Below are 18941 nucleotides of genomic sequence, written 5' to 3' on the forward strand. Positions count from 1 at the left end.
GTTTTTGTAGTTCCTCTGTTCCTTTCTCTTCTGTGTTGACAGCTTTCTACAGATTTGTGTTATGTTCCTTTCTCTGTATTTCTTCTATATCTTTTGTAGATTTTTGGTTTGTGGTTACCATGAGCTTCTTACATACCTAGCTGTTTTTCTTTTAAAAGATTTTTATTTATTTATTTATTTATCTTTAGAGGAGAAGGGAAGGAGAGAGAAGGAGAGAAATATCAGTGTATGGTTGCCTCTTGTGAGTCCCCTGCTGGGAACTGGCCTACAACCCAGGCATGTGCCCTGACTGGGAATCGAACGGCGATCGTGTGGTTCGCAGGCCTGTGCTCAATCCACTGAGCTATGCCAGCCAGGTCACATACCTAGCTATTTTGTTTCTAGCAACCTGTTTTAAGTCGATGGCCACTTAAGTTCGAACACATTGTAAAGTCACCACAATTTTTACTCGCCCTTCCACATTTATGTTTTGTCATTATTTTGTACTTTGTGTGTTTCTGTTTACTCTCCATTTTATTATTGTAATTACTCATGATCTTCCCATTTCGTATTTTAACTTTTATACTAGCTTTATAATTGATTGATCCACTGCCTTTAGTTTTTGTCTTTGACAGTGAGAATTTTTTTCTTTCTTATATATCTTACTCATACTTTTGATCTTTTTTTTTAGTGAAGTATTTACATTACATTTGTAATTCTTGTAATACTGGTTTAGTGGCAGTGAACTTCTTTGGCATTTTCTTGTCTGGGAAACAATATCTCTTTCTATCCTTAATGATACCTGTGCTATAGTCATCTTTGATATAAGTCTTTATCTTTCATCTCTTGGAGTATTTCATGCCATTTCCCTCCTGTCCTGTACAATTTCTGTTGAGAAATCACCTGGCAATCTTATGGGAGCTCTCTTGCACATTATTTACTGCTTTTCTCTTGCTGCTTTTGAGATTCTTTCTTTGTCTTTAACCTGTGCCATTTTAATTATGGTGTGTCTTGGCGTGGGCCTCTTTGGGTTCACCTTGTTTGGGACTCTGTGAACTTGGCTTGTATACCTGTTTTATTCTTCAGGTTAGAGAAGTTTTCCATCATTGTTTCTTTTTCTTTCATTTTACTGAATTTATTGGGGTGACACTGGTTGATAAAATTATATGGTTTCAGGTGCACAATTCCACAGCACATCATCTGTACACTGTGTTGTGTGTTCATCACCCAAGTCAAGTCGCTACTGTCACCATCTGTCCTCCCTGTACCCCTCCGCCTCCCCTCACCGCCTCTCCCCCTGGTAATCACTGCACTGTCATTCATGTCCGTGAGTTTTTTTCTCTCCCTCTTCCTTTTTTGCTCGGTCCCTCCACCCCTCCCCCCCCCCCGGCCCCACAGTTGCTGCCCCTGACAGCTCTCAGTCTGCCCTCTGTCTATGAGTCCATCATCATTTCTCCAAACAATTGTTCAGTACCCTCTGTCTTCTCCTTCTGGTACCTGCTATGATGAAAATGTTGGTATACCTGACATTGGCCCAGAGGGTCTTTGAACTCTCCTAATTAAAAAAAAAAAATTTCCCATGTCTAACAGATTTTTTTCCCTCATCTAAGATTTCTGACTTGATCCTTTGCTTCAGCTAATCTGCTATTGATTCCCTCTGATGTAGTCTTCATTTCAGTCATTGTATTCTTTTTTTTAAAGATTTTATTCATTTGTATTTTTAGAGAGTAGAAAGGAGGGAGAAGGGGAAACTTCAGTGTGTGGTTTTCTCACATGTGCCCCACCACTGGGGACCTGGCCTGCAACACAGCATGTGCCCTGACTGGGAATTGAACCAGTGACCCTTTGGTTCACAGGCTGGCTCTCAATCCACTGAGCCACACTAGCCAAGGCTGTATTCCTCATTTCTGACTGGTTCTTTTTTTGTTTTTTATCACGTAGTTGAAATTCTCAGTATGTTCATCTGTTTTTCTCCTAAATTCATTGAGCATCTTTATTAGTAGTGCTTTGAACTCTGTATCTGGTAGGTTGCTTGTGTCCATTTCATTTAGGTTTTTTTTCTGGGATGTCGTTCTGTTCTTTCATCTGGGACATGTTTATCATCTCATTTTGACTGCCTCCCTGTGTTAGTTTCTGTGCGTTCAGTAGGTCTGCTGTGGCTTTTGATCTTGGTAGTGGCCTATATACAGTAGGTGTGTGGGGCCCAATGGCACAGTGTCCCTGGTCACCTACCTGGGCCTGGTGTCCTGGTGTGGGTTGTATGTGTTCTGCAGTGTCAGTGGAGCCTCGATTGCTGTTGGCATGTCCGTGGTTGGTGTTGGCCCTCAGGCGTGCTGGCCGTCAGGGCTGACCCTGGCCACAGTGAATGAGCTGTTGGCAGGGGCTGACACCACAGAGTAGGATGGCTTCCGTGGGGCTCTGGTGGCAGCTGGCTCTGGCTGCAGGTGTGGCGGTTGTGGGGCAGTTGAGCGGCACTGCAGTGTGTTCTGAAGCTGTCACTGGCCACTGGTCTGCTGGTTCTGGGGCCTCTTGGAGGGTCTTCAGTGTAAGGCTGTGTCAGCTACCACTTGTGCTGGGCTCATGTCCACAAAGTGACCTGTGCTTGGTTGCCACTTTCAGTGGGCTCATGGGAGAGGATAAGCTGTGAACCAAGGCCAGTTGCCACTGATGTCAGCTTTGGGACCTTCTTGTGGGCACCGCAGTGTGGGCTGAGTCCAGCCACCATCTACGTCAGGCTTCAGGCTTCCTGATGGGAGCATCAAGACCAGTCCTGCCTATTGTGGCCTGGAGTCACTAGCTAAAGCTGCAGGCTATGCTGAGGCCAGCCACTGCATGCTTGGGGTTTGTGGGCCTTCGAGAGTTTTGGGGAAATCTGCAGTGCAAACCAGGGCAGGCCCCTTGTGTGGAAGAGCTGCCCACAAGGCTCGGGCTGGATGCAGAGACTCGGGTAGGGTCTCGGGGGCCACCAGGGTAGGGCAGAGGGTGTTAGATTAATAGGGAGCCCCGATTTGGTGCCCTGTTGGCTGTGTTGGGGGAGGGCTCAATAAAGGAACAAAGGTGGCTGCCAGAACTTCTGTCCCTGGAGAGAGCTGACTTGACCCCTGCCCCTCCAGCCCTCGCCCTGAAGCTAGTCAATTCAGTTCCCCCTCGAATGTCCCTGGTGCTGTTAGAGCATAGATTGAGTGGGTCTGTGCGGATCTGCACAGCCAGATGCTATGGGAACTCTTCTTCCCAGCACCAGGGCTCTGAACTGGGGGGCCCAGAGTGGGGCTGGGCCCCTCCCTCCCCAGGGAGACTTGCACAGCTGAGATAACCCTCCCAGTACTAGGTCCCCACACTGTGGGTGTAGGACCCGCCCGTCTGCTGCTCAACCCCTCCCAGTCTCGAACATGGCTGCTTTTCCCCTCGCCAGACGACTTCTGTGCAGCTGGTCCTCAGGGGGTTCTCGGTGGGGCTTGTTCTACAACTTAGTCATAATTTTACTGCGGTCGTGGGAGGAGGCGAGCACAGCACTTACCTCCTCCACCATCTTGAGCGGAAGTTCTCTCTTGTGTTACCTTCATTATCTTGCAATCTGTTTTGTCTGATGTAAGTACAGCTGCACCTTCTGTTCTTTGGATGCCATTGACTTGAAGTGTTGTCCTTCCACGTGGAGGCTCTTTGTCTTGGATGCTGAGGCGTCTCCTGCAGGGAATGCACAGTTAGGTCTCCTTTTTCAGTCCGTCCACCGCTCTGTTTATGGGCGTTCACAGCGGGATGGTTCCGGGTGATGAGGACTCACTGCACCTCTGCTCTGTGCCCCCCCCCCCCCCCCCCCCGCTCATTCTCCTTGTGATTCTGTCTGCTATTTTAGTTTGGCTATTTTCCATGTTCTGTGTTTTTTTTTCCCTTCCTTTTAAAAATATTTTGTTTTTCAGTTGATTTTTGGTTTGTGGTCATTACCATTAGGTTTCTGTAAAACGTCTCCTACGTACAGTAGTTCCTTTCCTTTTGTTGTCCCTTATCTTCATTCACCTGTCCCCACTCAGTTCTCTAGCTCCTCCCCTTTATGTTGTAGGTTGTATACCAAATTGTCCCTCTCTGTGTTGTACAGCCTATACCAAATTGCTGCCATTATAGTTATTTTTATTTTTTATTTTTTTAATGTATTTATCTTTAGAGGAGAAGGGAAGGAGAGAAGGAGAGAAAGATCAATGTATGGTTGCCTCTCGTGAGTCCCCTGCTGGGACCTGGCCTGCAACCCAGGCATGTGCCCTGACTGGGAATCGAACCGGGATCGTGTGGTTCACAGGCCTGCGCTCAATCCCATTATAGTTATTTGTAATGCTATCCCTCCCTTAACCTCTGTTATAATTATTTAATAACTTATTCTGAAGCAGACCTGCAGCTTCCTGCTTCCGTCTGCCCGTTATTTATCTTGCTCAAAGTTTTGTGTGCTTTTGACATTTTCTTTTTGGTGAAGGAGCCCCATTAAACATTTCTTGTAATGCAAATCTTGTGGTTGCAAACTCTCTCAGCTGCTGTTCGTCTGGCAAAGCCTTGTGTCTCCTTCATATCTGAGCAGTAAGTTTGCTGGATGCATTGTCCTTGGCCGATGACTCTTTTCCTTCAGTATTTTGAGTATTTCCTTCTATTATTTCCTGTCTCATTGTGTTTCTACTTAGAAATTTTACCTTGGCTGCCGTGAGAATTCTTACTAATTTTTGATAGTTTGCGCACACACACAAAAAATGGATCTTGGAGAAGGTCTTTTTTGCATTGATAGAAAATTAGGTTGTGCTTTTGGCTTCCTCTAAAGATTAGTCCCTCTCATAGTCTTGGGAAATCCTCATCAATTCAGCTCTCTGTTCCTTATTATCCTCAGGTGGTCCTTTCTAATGTAGTCAGATAATTCTGAGGGTTTTTTTTTTAAGTCTTAGCTCTTCCCTTTCTTCCTCCTGGGTCATTCCTAGGTTTGTATCTTTGAGTTTGCCGGTTGTCTCTTCTATCTGGACTCTTCTGTTTCCAATGCTCTCTAATGCTCTCCTGATCTCGTATATTGAGTTCTTCAGCACCAGAATTTCCTTCTGGTTCTTTGTTATAGATTTTTTGTCTTCGGTAAATACTTCTTTTGTTCACTAGTTTTTTAAAAATCTTATTTATTTATTTGTAGAGAAGAGGGGGAGGGAGGAAGAGAGGGAGAGAAACATCAGTGTGTGGTTGCCTCTCATGCTCCCCCCACTGGGAACTGGCCCGCAACCCAGGCATGTGTCCTGACTGGGAATCGAACCAGCAACCCTTTGGTTTGCAGGCCCGTACTCAGTCCACTGAGCCACACCAGCCAGGACTGTTCATTAATTTTTAAAAATTCATTGAACTGCCTTTTTGAGTTTTCTCATATATTACTGGGTTTTTTCGTAATTACAATCTTCAGTTCTGTCATTTAAATCACAGTCTTCCATGACTTTGAGTTCAGTTTCAGGAGTCTTTTCATTTTGCTTCTGTGCTTTCAGGTTGCTTCAGTTTCCATGGTATTTGATGGGTTGATTCTCTGAGCATTTGAGGTAGTGGTCTCTTGTGTACAAATGGTTTTGCCCTCAGTTCAGCAGGTTTGTAGGTAGGGTGCTTTCTCTTGTTTTCCAGTAGATGGTGCTGTAGTGCAAGTTTTGCTTTCCTTTTACCTGCACTGCAGGTGATGTCTGGAATCACTGTGATGTGGTGTTTCAGTCAAGGGAAGTGCTGTGCACCCAGTGGAGTGGTGGGTGTTCTGTCTTTGACCTGCTCACCTTGGTTATGGGTCACCGCCACTGTATTGGGAGAAAGTTGTGGGTGGTGGAATACTGGTTTTGTGAGCTCCAGGAGCTGCCTCCTTTTTTCTCTATTTTTGGCTTTACGGAGCCCTGTCAGGCCTTGGAGAGCAAGGGCAGGTTTGCCATCTCATAGCTCTGCCCCCTGCTGGTAATGGCTGTTAGCGCCACTATTTTGTTTGCAGCTTCCCAGCCACCTCTGCCTCGTTCTGTCCTGTCGCCTTGGAGAAGAGGAAGGGAAATACCTTTTCTGGGAGGGAAACTGCCTTCGCCCCTCTTATACTCCAGGCCAGTGTCGGGCCTGCAGACCTAGTCCTCGCCACCACCATCCTGTCTGGGGATGCACCAACCCGCATCTGCGGCACATGGCCAGGTTCTCCCCCATGCCGCCTTCCCTGCTCGTTCCAGTGCGCCCGCCTTCAGGCGCCTGGGGGCGTGGACTTTTCGGGGGAGCGGGTGTGCCGAGCAGGAGGTCCTTTCTTGAGTTACAGTGGTCCAACTCGTTGTAAATTTCAGGGGAGGAACAATAGTCTTCTCACTCTTCCGTGATGCCGACATCACTCAAGTCCACTTTTTATAGAGGGCATGCAGTTGGGTCTTGTTTTTAATCCAGGCCCACAGTCCCTGCCTTTTAATTGGAGTGTTTGGTTCATTTACATTTAATGTAGTTATTCATGTGGTTGGATTCGGGTCTTTTATTTTTCTCTTTGTCTCATGTGGGTTTTGTTTCTCTGTTCTGCATTCCTGCAAGTCACAAACCTTACGATATTGTATATATTTCCCGTGGCAATCTTAAATTTAAAAAGTACATATTTGCCCGCCTGTTTAACCTTTCCAGTGACCTGTGTTTCATACCATATGTTTGAGGGTCTCTGTCTACTGTCATTTCCGTTAGCGTTTTCTTCAGAAGGCTTTGCAGTGCAGGTCTGCTGGTGATGGGTTCTCTCAGCTTTGTTTTCGAGTATGTCTTTATTTCACCTTCACTTCTGGAAGTTAGTTTTGCTAGTTTTCATTCTCAGTGCTGCATAGACTTTTCTCTTTCATCATTGCACTGTCTTCAGCCTCCATCGTTTCTGATCAAGAGTTGCCTGTCATTAGATACAATATCCTGTTTGTGATATGTCTTTTATTTTCCTGGCTGCTTTCATGATTTTTCTCTTACCTTTCCATTGGCAGTTTGACAATGATTTGCCTGGGAGTGGTTTTCTTATTTGTCCTGCTTGGCATGTATTGAGTTTTTAGGATCAGAAAATTGCTATTTTTTCTACGATTTGGGGAAGTTTAGGCCATTATTTTTAAAAACTACATTTCTAGCCCTGGCTGGTATAGCTCAGTGGATTGAGTGTGGGTGTGCGAACCACACGATCGCGTTCGATTCCCAGTCAGGGCACATGCCTGGGTTGCAGGCCAGTTCCCAGGAGGGGACTTATGAGAGGCAACCATACATTGATATTTCTCTCCTTCTTTCCTTCCCTTCCCCTCTAAAGATAAATAAATAAAAATTTAAAAACAAAACTACGTTTCTGACCCGTTCTGTCTCTCCAGTCACATGCTGTTGCACTGCTAGATGTTGTTGCATAGTTACCTGGACTCCGTTCGTTTTTTCTTTGGTCTTTTCTTCCAGATAGATCATTTCTGTTCATTCAACTTCCGCTGCACTGGCTTTTACTTCTACTGACTTGTGTTATTAAGATTATGCAGTGAGCCCTGGCTGGTGTGGCTCAGTGGACTGAGTGCTGGCCGGTGAACCAAAAGGTAGCCGATTCGATTCCCAGTCAGGACATAAGCCTGGGTTTCTGTCCAGGTCCCCAGTTGGGGGCATGTGAGAGGCAACTGCACATTGATACTTCTCTCCCACACTGATGTTTCTCTCCCTCTCTTTCTCCCTCCCTTACCCTCTTTTTAAAAATAAATAAATAAAATATTTTAATAAGATTTTGCAGTGAATTTTTTATTTTATGAAATTTCATTTTTAAAATTTCCATTTGGTTTGTTTTTATAGTTTCTATTTCTGAGTTTCTCCTCTGTTCATTTCTTTTGTATATATTTTCCTTTGGGTCTTTTAAAGGCTGAAAGATCCTCTCTGCTAATTGCAATATCTGGGTCACCTGAGCATTGTTTTCTTTAAAAAAATTTTTTTTTATTGATTGATTTCAGAAAGAGAGTGGAAAGGCCAGGGGAGAGGAAAATGTTGACCTGTTGTTCCCCTTATTTATGCCTTGAGTGGCTCATTCCTGTACTCGCCCTGACTGGGATCGAAGCCGCAACCTCGGCATATTGGGGTGATGCTCTAACCAACTGAGCTACCTGGTGTTGGTTTCTATGGCCTGCTTTTTTCCTTTAGTATAGGCCACGTTTTCTTGCCCTCTCCCCGTCTCGTCAATTTTGAATGAGCACTAGACATTATGAATGGTACATTATAGAACCTCTGAATTTGGTTGTGCTTCTCTGAAGCGGAATTTTTGTCTTAGCTGGCAGTTAACGCGGCGAGACTCAGTCCCAGGCTTCGTGCCCTCTGCATCGGCAGCGCGAATCTCTCAGCGCGTTCGGGTGCCAGCTGCCGCTGTTCTGCTGGGCCCCTCGAGTCCGAAGCCGATGAGAACATCTCTTATTTGCAGGTCTGGGGGTTCACCCCACCCCGTGCACATCCCTCCCTTTTAGGGTTTCCCCCAGAACTTTCTGACTGCTCTGTTGGCTTTTAACTCGGGTCACTGTTTCCATGAATGACACCCGGGTGGAGCTGGCGAGTGCCCTCAGGCGAAAAGCTGCAGCTTTACAAATCTCACGGGTGACAGGTGACGTTCTCTTCTGTTTCTTTTCTTTCGGTGCTGTCCTCTTCTTTCACAGTAGTTTGTCTTCCAGTTTCGGCTTGCCTCTGGTCATTCTCCAGTGCCTTCAAGTAACATTCAAGATTCTGTCCAGATTTTGTAGTTGTCACCTGTAGGAGGGTGGTGTGACAATGCTCCTCTGTCACTGGCGGAAGCCAGAAGACATAAGTCCCTTTTTGTGGACTTACATTTAAACTTCACTTCATCCGCTGCCTCGGGCGCGCTTGCTGGGGAGAACTCGGGGCTCTTTCCCTGGGAGCTTGCGGCCCCGGGAGCTCTGCGGGATCGAAGTGCCACAGGCTGGGAGGCTTAAACAGCAGAAGTTGTTTTCTGGGTTTTGGAGGCTGGAAGTCCAAGAAGGTGTCACCAAGTTTGGTTTGTCTTGAGGCTCCTCTCGGGCCTGCAGGTGGCAGCCCCCCCATGTGGCCTTTTCACTGTGTGCGTCCCACGCCCCTTCCCTTATTACAAGGACACCAGTGCTGTTGGAGGAGGGCTCCACCCACGCCACTGCGTTTAACCTCATGTGTGTCCTCCCGTGGTCTCTAAGTCACACTGGGGGTTAGGGCTCCAACCTACGAATGTTCGGGAACAGGAACACAGTCCCGCGTAAAACAGGGATGGAGGCCGGGGATGGCTCCAGAGCAGGCAGGCGAGGCCAGGTGGTGTTGTAGGGACGGCTTCGGAATACGTTTGCTCAGCTGTTCAGTCATTCACCCTGTAACTGCAGAACGCCTGCCTTATTCCAGGCACTGCATTGAAGGGCAAGGGGTTCAGTGTGGACAGAGCCGGCCCTTGTCCCCACCCTCATGGAGCTCAGGGCCTAGGGGATCAAGGCCATGTAGACAGACAGTGACCTTGCAGCGTGATGAGAGTGAATGACACGTGGCTGCCCTGGGAGCACTGAGAAAGGGGTGCCCAAGTAAAGTCGGGGGCTCAGGAAAGGCTTCCTTGAGGGAATGCCTTTCTAAACTGAAACCAGCAATGAAGCAAAGCGCCCAGGCTTCAGGGCTGAGGGCACGCTGGAGCTGGGGTGCAGGGCGGGAGCAGGGTGGTGAGGGGTACGGCCAGAGAGGTGGGTCGGGGCCAGCTCCCCCGTTGGCACGTAATTTTCTGTCCGTCTGGAGAGGAGACTCCCTAAAGACAACAGCCAAGCCTCCTTCAGCTTGGGGTCCCCTTTCCGACAGAGTGGTTACATAGTGAATCTTGATAGGTACCGTGAGTTAGGATTTGTGGGTGGAGGCTGAGGTGGGGAGGTTGGGTGTGCAGCGAGGGTGCCTCCCTGGTAAGGCAGGTATGGGGCCCGGGGGTTGCCCCCCCCCCCACCTGCCTACGTCTGCACTTTCTCACGTGTGTGTCGTTGTCTTTCAGCCCTTGACGGTGGGTCGGCCTCCAGCAGCATCCGTGTCAGCAAGACCTGCCTGAAGAACGTCTTCTCGGTCCTGCTCATCTTCATCTACCTGCTGCTCATGGCCGTAGCCGTCTTCCTGGTTTACCAGACCATCACAGACTTCCGTGAGAAGCTCAAGCACCCGGTCATGTCTGTGTCTTATAAGGAGGTGGCTCTCTATGATGCCCCAGGTAGAGCGTGCTAGGACAGATGTCGAGGCTGGGGCAGGTCTGGGGCGTCTGTTTATAGACACTCCCTGAGTGGCCACTGCACCCCTGGCCCCTGGCTGCTGGTTCTGTCCAAGGAGAGAAGGGGGACAGAGTCTGGGGCGGCGTCCTCAGAACCGGGAACACTGCACAGAGGCAGAGTTTGGGCTGGGCCTCGATGGATGGGAGAGAGTTCCGGGAGCAGGACCAGTAGGAGCAAAGGCGAGTGTGGGAGGCCGAAGGTTTCTCTGGGTGGCTGAGTCTAGGCTGACTGGAGCCAGGGGCCAGTGCGAGAAGTGAGTTAGGGGCGGAAGGGGAGGCAAAGCCATCCTGAGGGGTGGAGCCCTGCCTGGAGAGGGGCTCCCAGGCCCCACCATCGGTCCCAGCCGGGGTCCAGTCACCAAGTGAAGTGGCATCTCTGCTCCAGGGCAAGGGCTGGCCCTGGGCTCTGGGAGCTGAGCTCTGTGTGCTCGGGCTCTGCCAACAGGATGCCTCCAAGTGACCCTCCGATGGCCTGTGTCCAGGGCAGAGCCAGTCTCGAGTCTCCTCTGCCTGGGGACTCTCGACAAGTGTCCTGGTCGAGGCCCCCGGGCCTCTCTTTGCCCGTCTTGGGTTTGTCCCTCTTCTCTGCCTGTCTGCTTTGCTGTCTTTGTCTGTGGCTTACCCTGAGCCCTGCTGGGGTCTGGGACCACGTGCTGCCCTCAGTGGTTCTGCTGCTGAGGCTGGAGCAGCTGCCATCAGCAGGGCTGTGAGCGGGAGCCTCTGCAGGGGCCAGGGAGGGACTGGGGGGTGGCGACCTGCACACCTGGAGCTCCAGGCAGAGCAGGCGATGGGAGAGAGGGAGCAACGCCCAGCCCAGGGCCTCCCAGTGACTGCAGGTGGGTATGGGGCCTAGGGGCTGGCTCAGTCCCAGAGGCCCTGGAGGGCCCAGAGCCGGGTGCTGGTGCAGGCACAGGGGAGGCTGTGTCACAGGCCGGGAGAGGGCCTTCCTGCGGGCAGGGGTGTGGCTCCCTACCCTGTGTAACTGCTTTCTTCTCCCTCATCTGTGGTCAACCAGGGAGTCCTGAGCCTAGGTTGTTGGTGGGTTTGAAAAGTGTGTGACATGGTTTTAGGGGTGTGGGCAGGGACTGTGTCTTTTGATACCCACTTTTCCATTTTGCCCCCAGGTATTGCCCTGTACCCCGGCCAGGCCCAGTTGCTCAGCTGCAAGCACCATTATGAGGTCATCCCCCCTCTGAGGAGCCCGGGCCAGCCAGGGGATGTGAAGTGCACCACCCAGAGGATCAACTACACGGACCCTTTCTCCAACCAGACCCTGGTAACGCACCTCTGGGTCTGGGCAGCGTGTCCTGTTGGCCCCGCATGGGAGGGCCCCAGTCTTCTTTCTGCTGGGTGGCCCTGCCAATGTCCTTGGCCCTCAGTCCTATGAGGGTTGTGGCTGTGGCAGGCTCGCCTGCACTCAGCCTTGTTTTGGGTGGCCCCGGGGACTCCCTACAGTGCAATAAGGTCCTGACCTTGACTTAAGGAGTGCTGGCTGCCTGGTGGGGGGGGGGGGGCGTGTGTCATGGTGGAGTGGGGTCCCCAGCTGACTGCCGAGGGAAGCGCCCGTGTGCTGTGCGAACACGTGGATTGTTAAATTCTGCGTGGGGCCTGGTGATTCCTTATTCCGGGACCTGGCCCTGCTGGCCATGCTGCAGCTGTGCGGCTCACTGGGGCGTGGGCGGCTCCCCCGCCTGCACGGGGTGGTGAAGCCAGAACAGGGGGTTTGTGTTTTGACATTCTGCCTTTTGCGTCCCCATGTCCTTGTATCCTTGTTTCAGCAGGGACTGAGCCGGGTTATGTCGCGTTTTCATGGTCAGAGCGCCGAAGGGAAGGTTTTCTAGGCAGAGACTCTGCCCTGAGACTGCCGGGAAGCGGTGTGCATGTCTGTGCTGCAGGGATGATTCCAGAGCGGGCTGGTTCTGGAGGGCCCCGCGTCCCTGGAGTGCTGTGGGAGGTGGCGGGTGCACGAAGTAATGGCCAGATGAGGGCGGCAGGCTACCGGGCAGGCCTTGCTCTTTGGGGTGGTGGGGAGCTTTGGGAGGTCTTAAGGTGAATTTTGTTAGTATTTATTCTAGAGGACCTCCTAAAGTTCTGCTGAAATGATTCCCACTCCAGCAAAAATAGAGTAAAATAAAATACCCATAGTAGCTCTGCGAGCCAAGAAAGGGCGTCACAGTTGACCAGAAATTTTGAGGAACAGATGTGAAATATAAATCGCAGATGGGGTCAGGTCGATGGGGAAACCCGCACCCTAGAGCAGACGTAGCAAAGGCTGCTGTGGAGGGCAGGCTGTCCTCTCGGCCCCACGTCAGCAAGGCCCAGGGGCAGGCTGGCAGGGCCGGTGGGCAGGATGAAAATTAGAGGTCGCCTGTTGGTGGGGCCTCTGCACCCTGTGCCCTCCCAGGGCCGGCAGAGTTGCTGGGGGTCGTGTTCAGTTCTGGGTGAAAGGCCCTGGGGCTGCTGTTGGCGTGAGCTGCTGTGGGGAGGCCCCCTGCTGGGGCATTGGGGCAGCAGAGAAAGGGGTGGACTGGAGACTGGACCTCCCCAGTGGACCTGGATAGAGAGCTACCAGGAAGGACCCCTCCTGGGACAGAAATGGGCGTAGCCTGCCCACCGCCTCCTATACAGTCAGCCCCAGGCCAGGGCGAGGCTGTTTGAGAGCCGGGTAGGAAGAAACCCCGCCCCAGACCTAACTTGTCCACCTAATCCTTCATCCAGAAACGAGGCTGGACCATTGAGGGTCACTAGACATGAAACCAAACACGTGAAAGAACCAAGAGGAATAAACAGAATGGACTCTAGGGAAACAGAAGCGAATTTAAATGAGGAATTGTAGCGAAGAGCTAGATGCAGTAGGAACGCTGTGCGCCTGGGTTCCCAGCTCTGTGCGTCCTTCCCCGTGCACCACCCCCTCCCCTGTGAGGCAGAGCGTGGGGTGGTGCACGGAGTAAGCACCCTGGCCAGGAGTCTTTGGGCCACGCCGGTTGTACCTGCTGCACTATAAAAACCAGCAGAGTCGACACAACGGAGAGCTGTCTCCGTGTAGACTCAGTTGCCTGCAGTGCTGCCTCCAGCTCTGGGGGACGGTCAGTCTTCTCCAACTCTAGATGTGGCTTCTAGCTAAGAGTTATCCCCTCCCTGAGCCCCAGCCTCCAGGCCTCCAGCCCACAGCCCTGACGGAGGTCCTAGGGAGGTCCTAGGGAAGTGCCGGAGGACTCCCTCCAACCCCCACCCTGCGAGGGGGAGGAGGGAGGAGAAGCAGCAGCTGCTGGAGGCCCGGCTGAGGCCCTGCAGTGGGGCCCATGCAACCTCAGGTGTCCCCGCTTGCCCCTGGCCCTGTGCCCTGGGCGGGTCTGCCTTGGCAGTGGTCCTCTATAGCTTTCTGTCTGGAGTGGACCTTAGAGACATGCCCCTCCCTGCCCATCCCCCCACCCCGGCCCACACAGCCTTGGGCACCCAGCCTTGCTGCAGAGCTGGAGGGGCGGGGACTGGGCATCTGGCTGGTCGTTTTCCTTCTTCTGCCCCTTTGTTCGCAGTGAGATGTCTTCAGAAATGTAGGCTCTGGCTGTTTGCGCCCCGCAGAGTCCACGTGACTGTGACCAGCCAGGCATCTCATCTGGCCCTACTCTGTCAGTCTTCAGGCGCTCGTTTGTTTTCTGTTCTCCCTCCCTCTTCCCCGCCCCTCGATTTAACCCACTTCATGTCCACCAAATGCTTTGCTCCAGCTTGGCCGGGGTCACAGCCTTTTCAGCGTGCAGGACCTGCCTTTGTTGCCTCCCCACCTGCCGCATTTCCAGGGTCCATATGTTAAACCGATGCCTCTTTTTTAGGTTGTTACCATGGCACCCAGTTCCAGAAAACAACCTCCGTAATGGTTACAGACTAGGCTGAGCTACTGTACAAAGCACACACCCCAGACAGACACAGTGGTTGAGACAAGAGAGAGGTTTCTTTCTTTCTCTGGGGATAATCGGGTGTGCAAGCGTCAGTCGCCGTGCCATCCCCTGGGCATTGTCCTGGTCCCCGAGGTCAGTGCTGGCTCACAGCCCGTGTGCATACGCCCAGCTCCCAGGAGGACAGAGAGGGCACGCCGCCTGCCGAGAGGCGGGAGTCACTGCACGTTCCAGGAACTTCCTCACAGGCCCACGTGTGAGGCCCGCTGTGAGGGTCCGGTGGGGCCACCGTGTTCCACTAACATCTGGGGACGAGGAAGCGGCTCTGGTTTTACAGGAAGGAGAGGGAGTGGAAACGGGGACAGTTAGCCTTCTCTGCTGCCCCCGAACATGGCATGGAAAGGCTGAGAGTAAATAGACGGGCCAGGTGGTCTCTGGGCTAATGTGACAGTGACCGGAAGTGGGTGACAACTTCAGCAGCCATCAGAAAGGGGTTTCTGGTGCAGCAGGTTAAAAGAGGGATGTTTAGTTTGGGTAAGAGTCTCTCCTCCACCACCGTCCACTGAGAAGGTTTGATGGCCATAAATCCGTCATTGTGTGTGAAGTGACACACCGGTTGTGTGTCTTAGGCAGTACCTGTTGGAAACCAAAAGCCCCGTTACCATAGCGCAGGGGCGACCCCTCTCAGAAATCCACGGGTCGGGAGGCAGAAGCAGGGGTAGCAGCTGCCTAGCACAGTGTGTTCAGGGCAAGTGCGCCTGACAGGACCCTCACGCTTCCGATGTCTGCAGAGCGTTTGTGAAAGTCGATGATGTAAAGATACTTTTCCCAAATTAAATCTAGCAATCTAATGCTGTCAGTTAAAAGTCCCAGTTGATTTTTTTCATGCAACTTAAGCTGGTTTGAAAGTGCATTAGATGGCGTGTGGGGGACCTCTCAGTCTGACGTCACACGGGCAGCTCGTGGCGGGTGGGACTTAGACCCCTCCTGGACACCACACACAGAACTGGTCTGAATGTCGATATGCAACAGTTTTGGTTTTCCTTAGCAAGCAAAACCCAGAAGCCATCAAAGCAAAGATTTACAGATTTCACGATATCAAATTTAGAACTTCATAAAACAAAGGACAGTAGAAGCCAAGTTCACAGGAAAGTGACTGACAGGCAGAACACATGTGCACATATAACAGGCAGAACCTGATACCCTCTCTCAACAAGGAGCTTCCATAGCACAGTCGACCAGCAAGGGGCGTGGACACAGGACAAGCCGCACTGGGCTCTGTCCAGGTGCAGCGGGGTCCGCTGAGCAGGAGGGTGCAGCTGGGTCCGCTGAGCCGACAGTCACCTTGGGGGCCACCGTGGGCTTTCCCGGTGGACTCTCCAGTGTTTGTGGACCTGAGGCCGAGGAGCAACCAGCCAGCCCTCCCATGGCTGAGATTCCGGCCTTGGTGTCTCCACAGAAATCTGCCCTGATCGTGCGGGGACCCCGGGAAGTGAAGAAGCGGGAGCTGGTCTTCCTCCAGTTCCGCCTGAACGAGAGCAGCGAGGACTTCAGCGCCATCGACTACCTCCTCTTCTCTTCTTTCCAGGAGTTCCTGCACAGGTGGCCTTCGGGAGCCTGCAGTGGCCTTGTACCCACTCTCTGTCATAGTCTAGCCTTGCATATCCCTAGGTGGGGCGTGGGGTGGAGGCTGGCGGGCTGGCCGGCCAGGCAGGGCGCCTCAGGGCTGCTGAAGTCCAGGCTTGTCTGAGGACCCTGGAGAGGAAGGATGCCGGTGGGCAGCATCCTGGTGATGCCCGCGGACAAACCAGTTGAAGTAGGGGCTGGAGTTTGGGTCTGGCCACACTAGAATCCTGCCGTCAGGCCTGATGAACTTGGACCTTTCTTCTCTGTCCCCCAGCCCAGACAGAGCGGGCTTCATGCAGGCCTGCGAGAGTGCCTATTCCAGCTGGAAGTTCTCCGGGGGCTTCCGAACGTGGGTCAAGATGTCCCTGGTGGAGACCAAGGAGGAAGATGGGCGGGAAGCGGTGGAGTTCCGGCAGGAGGTAGATGGCGCCGGGATCCGCTTCGAGCTGCTGGTGGCGTGCAGCCTGGGTGTGGACTAGGGGACCCTCGCAGAGGAGAGGCGACTGCCCAGGGTCGGCAGGCTGAGAATGGACCCAGCCAGGCGTTCACATGTCCCGTAGGCAGCGCCATGCTGGGCCCTCTCCCTGTTACAGCCCGGCCTGACAAAACTCGGGGTAGAGGGGAGCAGAGCCCCCTGCACCATGCAGAGACCGTGTTCTCAGCCCCAAGTCTGCCCCTGGTGCTCTGGGAGGCTGGCAGTTGCCTAGAAGGTCAAGGGAGGAGAGACTAGGGACAGTGGCCTTGGGTATGGAGAGCCTGACGATCCCCTGGGATGTGGGAGTAGAAATACTCGCTTTTATATATATATTTTTTAATAGAGAATGGTGTTTTTGTTTTTGTTTTTAAACATTTTATTTATTTATCTTTAGAGGGGAAGGGAAGGAGAGAGGAAGGAAACATCAATGTATGGTTGCTTCTCGTGCATCCCCTGCAGGGAACTGGCCCCTGCCGGAAACTGGCCTGCAACCCAAGCATGTACCCTGACTGGGAATCGAACCGCGATCGTGTGGTTCGCAGGCCTGTGCTCAATCCACTGAGCTACACCAGCCAGGGCTCTGTATATATATATTTTTTTATAAAAGCTTATTTGAGTCAAACTGATAATGTCCCCGAGAGCAAGATCTCAAATACTCTCCCTCTTGTATTTTTTACCTCATTTTTCTGTTTTTCAGTGTTTTATAATCACGCAACATTAGAACGGTAATAGTAATGTTACATCACTTCTAAAGTTACCTGTGCGCTGGGTGCGTGCTCTAGGTTTTTACTCGGCCCCCTGCCTGCAGCCAGGAGACTTGGGAGTCTCCAGCTGCAATCCCAGCCAGAGACAGAGGACCTTAGACAATGGCTTGGCAGTGGGGACCGAGGGATGGGACAGGGCCGTCTGTTATGACCCATGACCGCCAAAAGCAAGGCCTCACCCTGCCTTTGGGGCTTCCGCCACGGCCATGGCTTTCTCCTCTTGCCTGAACCCATGCCCTCGCCCAGAGCCAGACCCTGACCCTGTGCTCACACCCTCTGCTCCTCCTCCAGGGTGCTCCATTTGGGCTAGGCTCCGAGGGGCGGCATTAGGAAGGGTCTGGGCTGGCGTCAAAGGAGCCCCTCCAGTCGACAGGGCTGTCATTGGCCAGAAGCCACACGCTCATCCAAGCCTGGTCCTTCCCGCACTTGGCTCCTAGGACTGCCCCAGAAGAGCTTCGGGAAGGGGACAGAGCCAGCCTTCCTCAAGGGGCAGGCTTTCTACACTGAGGCTGTACCAGCTGCCATGGCCATAGGTCCATGGAGGACTCCTTACTTTGTAAGCTGCCAGCTCCTGGGTATTGACCCCACCTTTTCCCCAAGAGTGCCAAGAATGTCTGCCACCCCCCAGCCGCCTGGGAAGGAGCGGCCTGGAGCTCACCTCACACTGGGTGCAACCCCCGTGCGCCCAGGCCCTCCTGGGAGCCCCAGCCGCGTTCTGAAACCGAGGGGCCCAAACCCCAGCCACCCTAGACATTTTAGAATGTTTTCTGTGCTTTTTATTACAGTCTCCATTGGAAGTCATTGGGGAGGGGACCCAAACTCAAATTTTTAAATGTTTTTATATCGTGTATTAAAGTTTAAGATACTTTCATACATACCGCTTCTTCGACCCCGACGGAGGTAGGTGTTTGGTCCCTGTGTTACGGGTGGCAGAGCAGAGACTCAGTTCGGATGATGAACCCGGCCCCTCGGGCTGGGCCTGGGCTGCTTCTCTGGTACCTGTCTGCTCCCTGCGACACTGCGCAGGCCCTTTAGTCCCTGGCGACCAGATCTTGCCAAGCGCACCAACTAACCCTCCACAGGGAACAACTCAGCCTCGCCTCCCTGCAGACCCAAAGGTTAAAATACTCAGCTCTTAAGATCAAGTATATTTGAAAGTCAGGATTTTTATGGCTTCCAATTGTGAGTCCCACACAGTACTTGAAATGCGGTTTATTCAGTGAGGACCCAGACCACGCACCGTACACCGCAGATCCCCCTCGTTTCCCCAGGGAGCTGTGGACACCAGGGTGAGGCCCAGGCTCTATGGCCGGGCCCTGTGGAGATGAGACCCAGGTGGCTCTGTCCCCCCAGGATGCGGGAGGGGAGCCAGGGTCTGAGGTTCCCCAACCGGGCTTTCCAGTCCCGTGGGCCAGGTCAGGTGACCCTGCTTCCTCTCCTCTGTTCCTAGACCAGTGTGGTTAACTACATCGACCAACGGCCGGCCGCAGAAAGAAGTGCCCAGTTGTTCTTTGTGGTCTTTGAATGGAAAGATCCTTTCATCCAGAAAGTCCAAGATGTGAGTAGTATTTAAGGCGGAGAGTGGATTCCCAGCCCTGAGGCATCTGGGCTCATCCTTGTAAGCTGTGTTCATCTTCTTTCCTAGCTCGAGTCACAGGTTGTCGCTTGTGTTTGTGACATTTATGTCTTACATCATTTGTGTTTTAATTGTTCTTGACTTCAGCACTAGACTGTGACCCTGTGAAGGCGGGGACTGACTTGCTCATCATCGTTTATCTGGAGACCAGCACGGTGCTTAGAGGATGTTAGTAGTCATGTTGACTGAATAAGCTGAGTAGAAAGCATTAAGCTGCTATCTCGATTACTGCTGTTTGGAAGCCGTTCTCTCTAAATGGTTATCTGTAGGGTAAGAGCTTATTATTTGTGGTGAGAGCAGAAAAGTACAAATAAATTAA

At 52.1% G+C, this 18941-nt stretch overlaps 1 protein-coding gene across 1 annotated transcript in view; it reads left to right on the forward strand.

The window, feature by feature from the left end:
- The window catches only part of PACC1 (proton activated chloride channel 1), a 46278-nt gene that overhangs the window by 23012 nt on the left and 4325 nt on the right, over positions 1 to 18941 (forward strand). Inside the window, 5 exon segments of the mRNA XM_037027536.1 lie at positions 9962 to 10171; positions 11353 to 11504; positions 15581 to 15723; positions 16022 to 16166; positions 18437 to 18544. Of these exon segments, the coding sequence (XP_036883431.1) occupies positions 9962 to 10171; positions 11353 to 11504; positions 15581 to 15723; positions 16022 to 16166; positions 18437 to 18544 (758 nt within the window).

This window comes from Sturnira hondurensis, unplaced genomic scaffold (assembly GCF_014824575.4).
Source record: "Sturnira hondurensis isolate 20B ecotype Veracruz unplaced genomic scaffold, ASM1482457v3 Scaffold0019216, whole genome shotgun sequence".
In the NCBI taxonomy this organism is placed as follows: Eukaryota; Metazoa; Chordata; class Mammalia; order Chiroptera; family Phyllostomidae; genus Sturnira; species Sturnira hondurensis.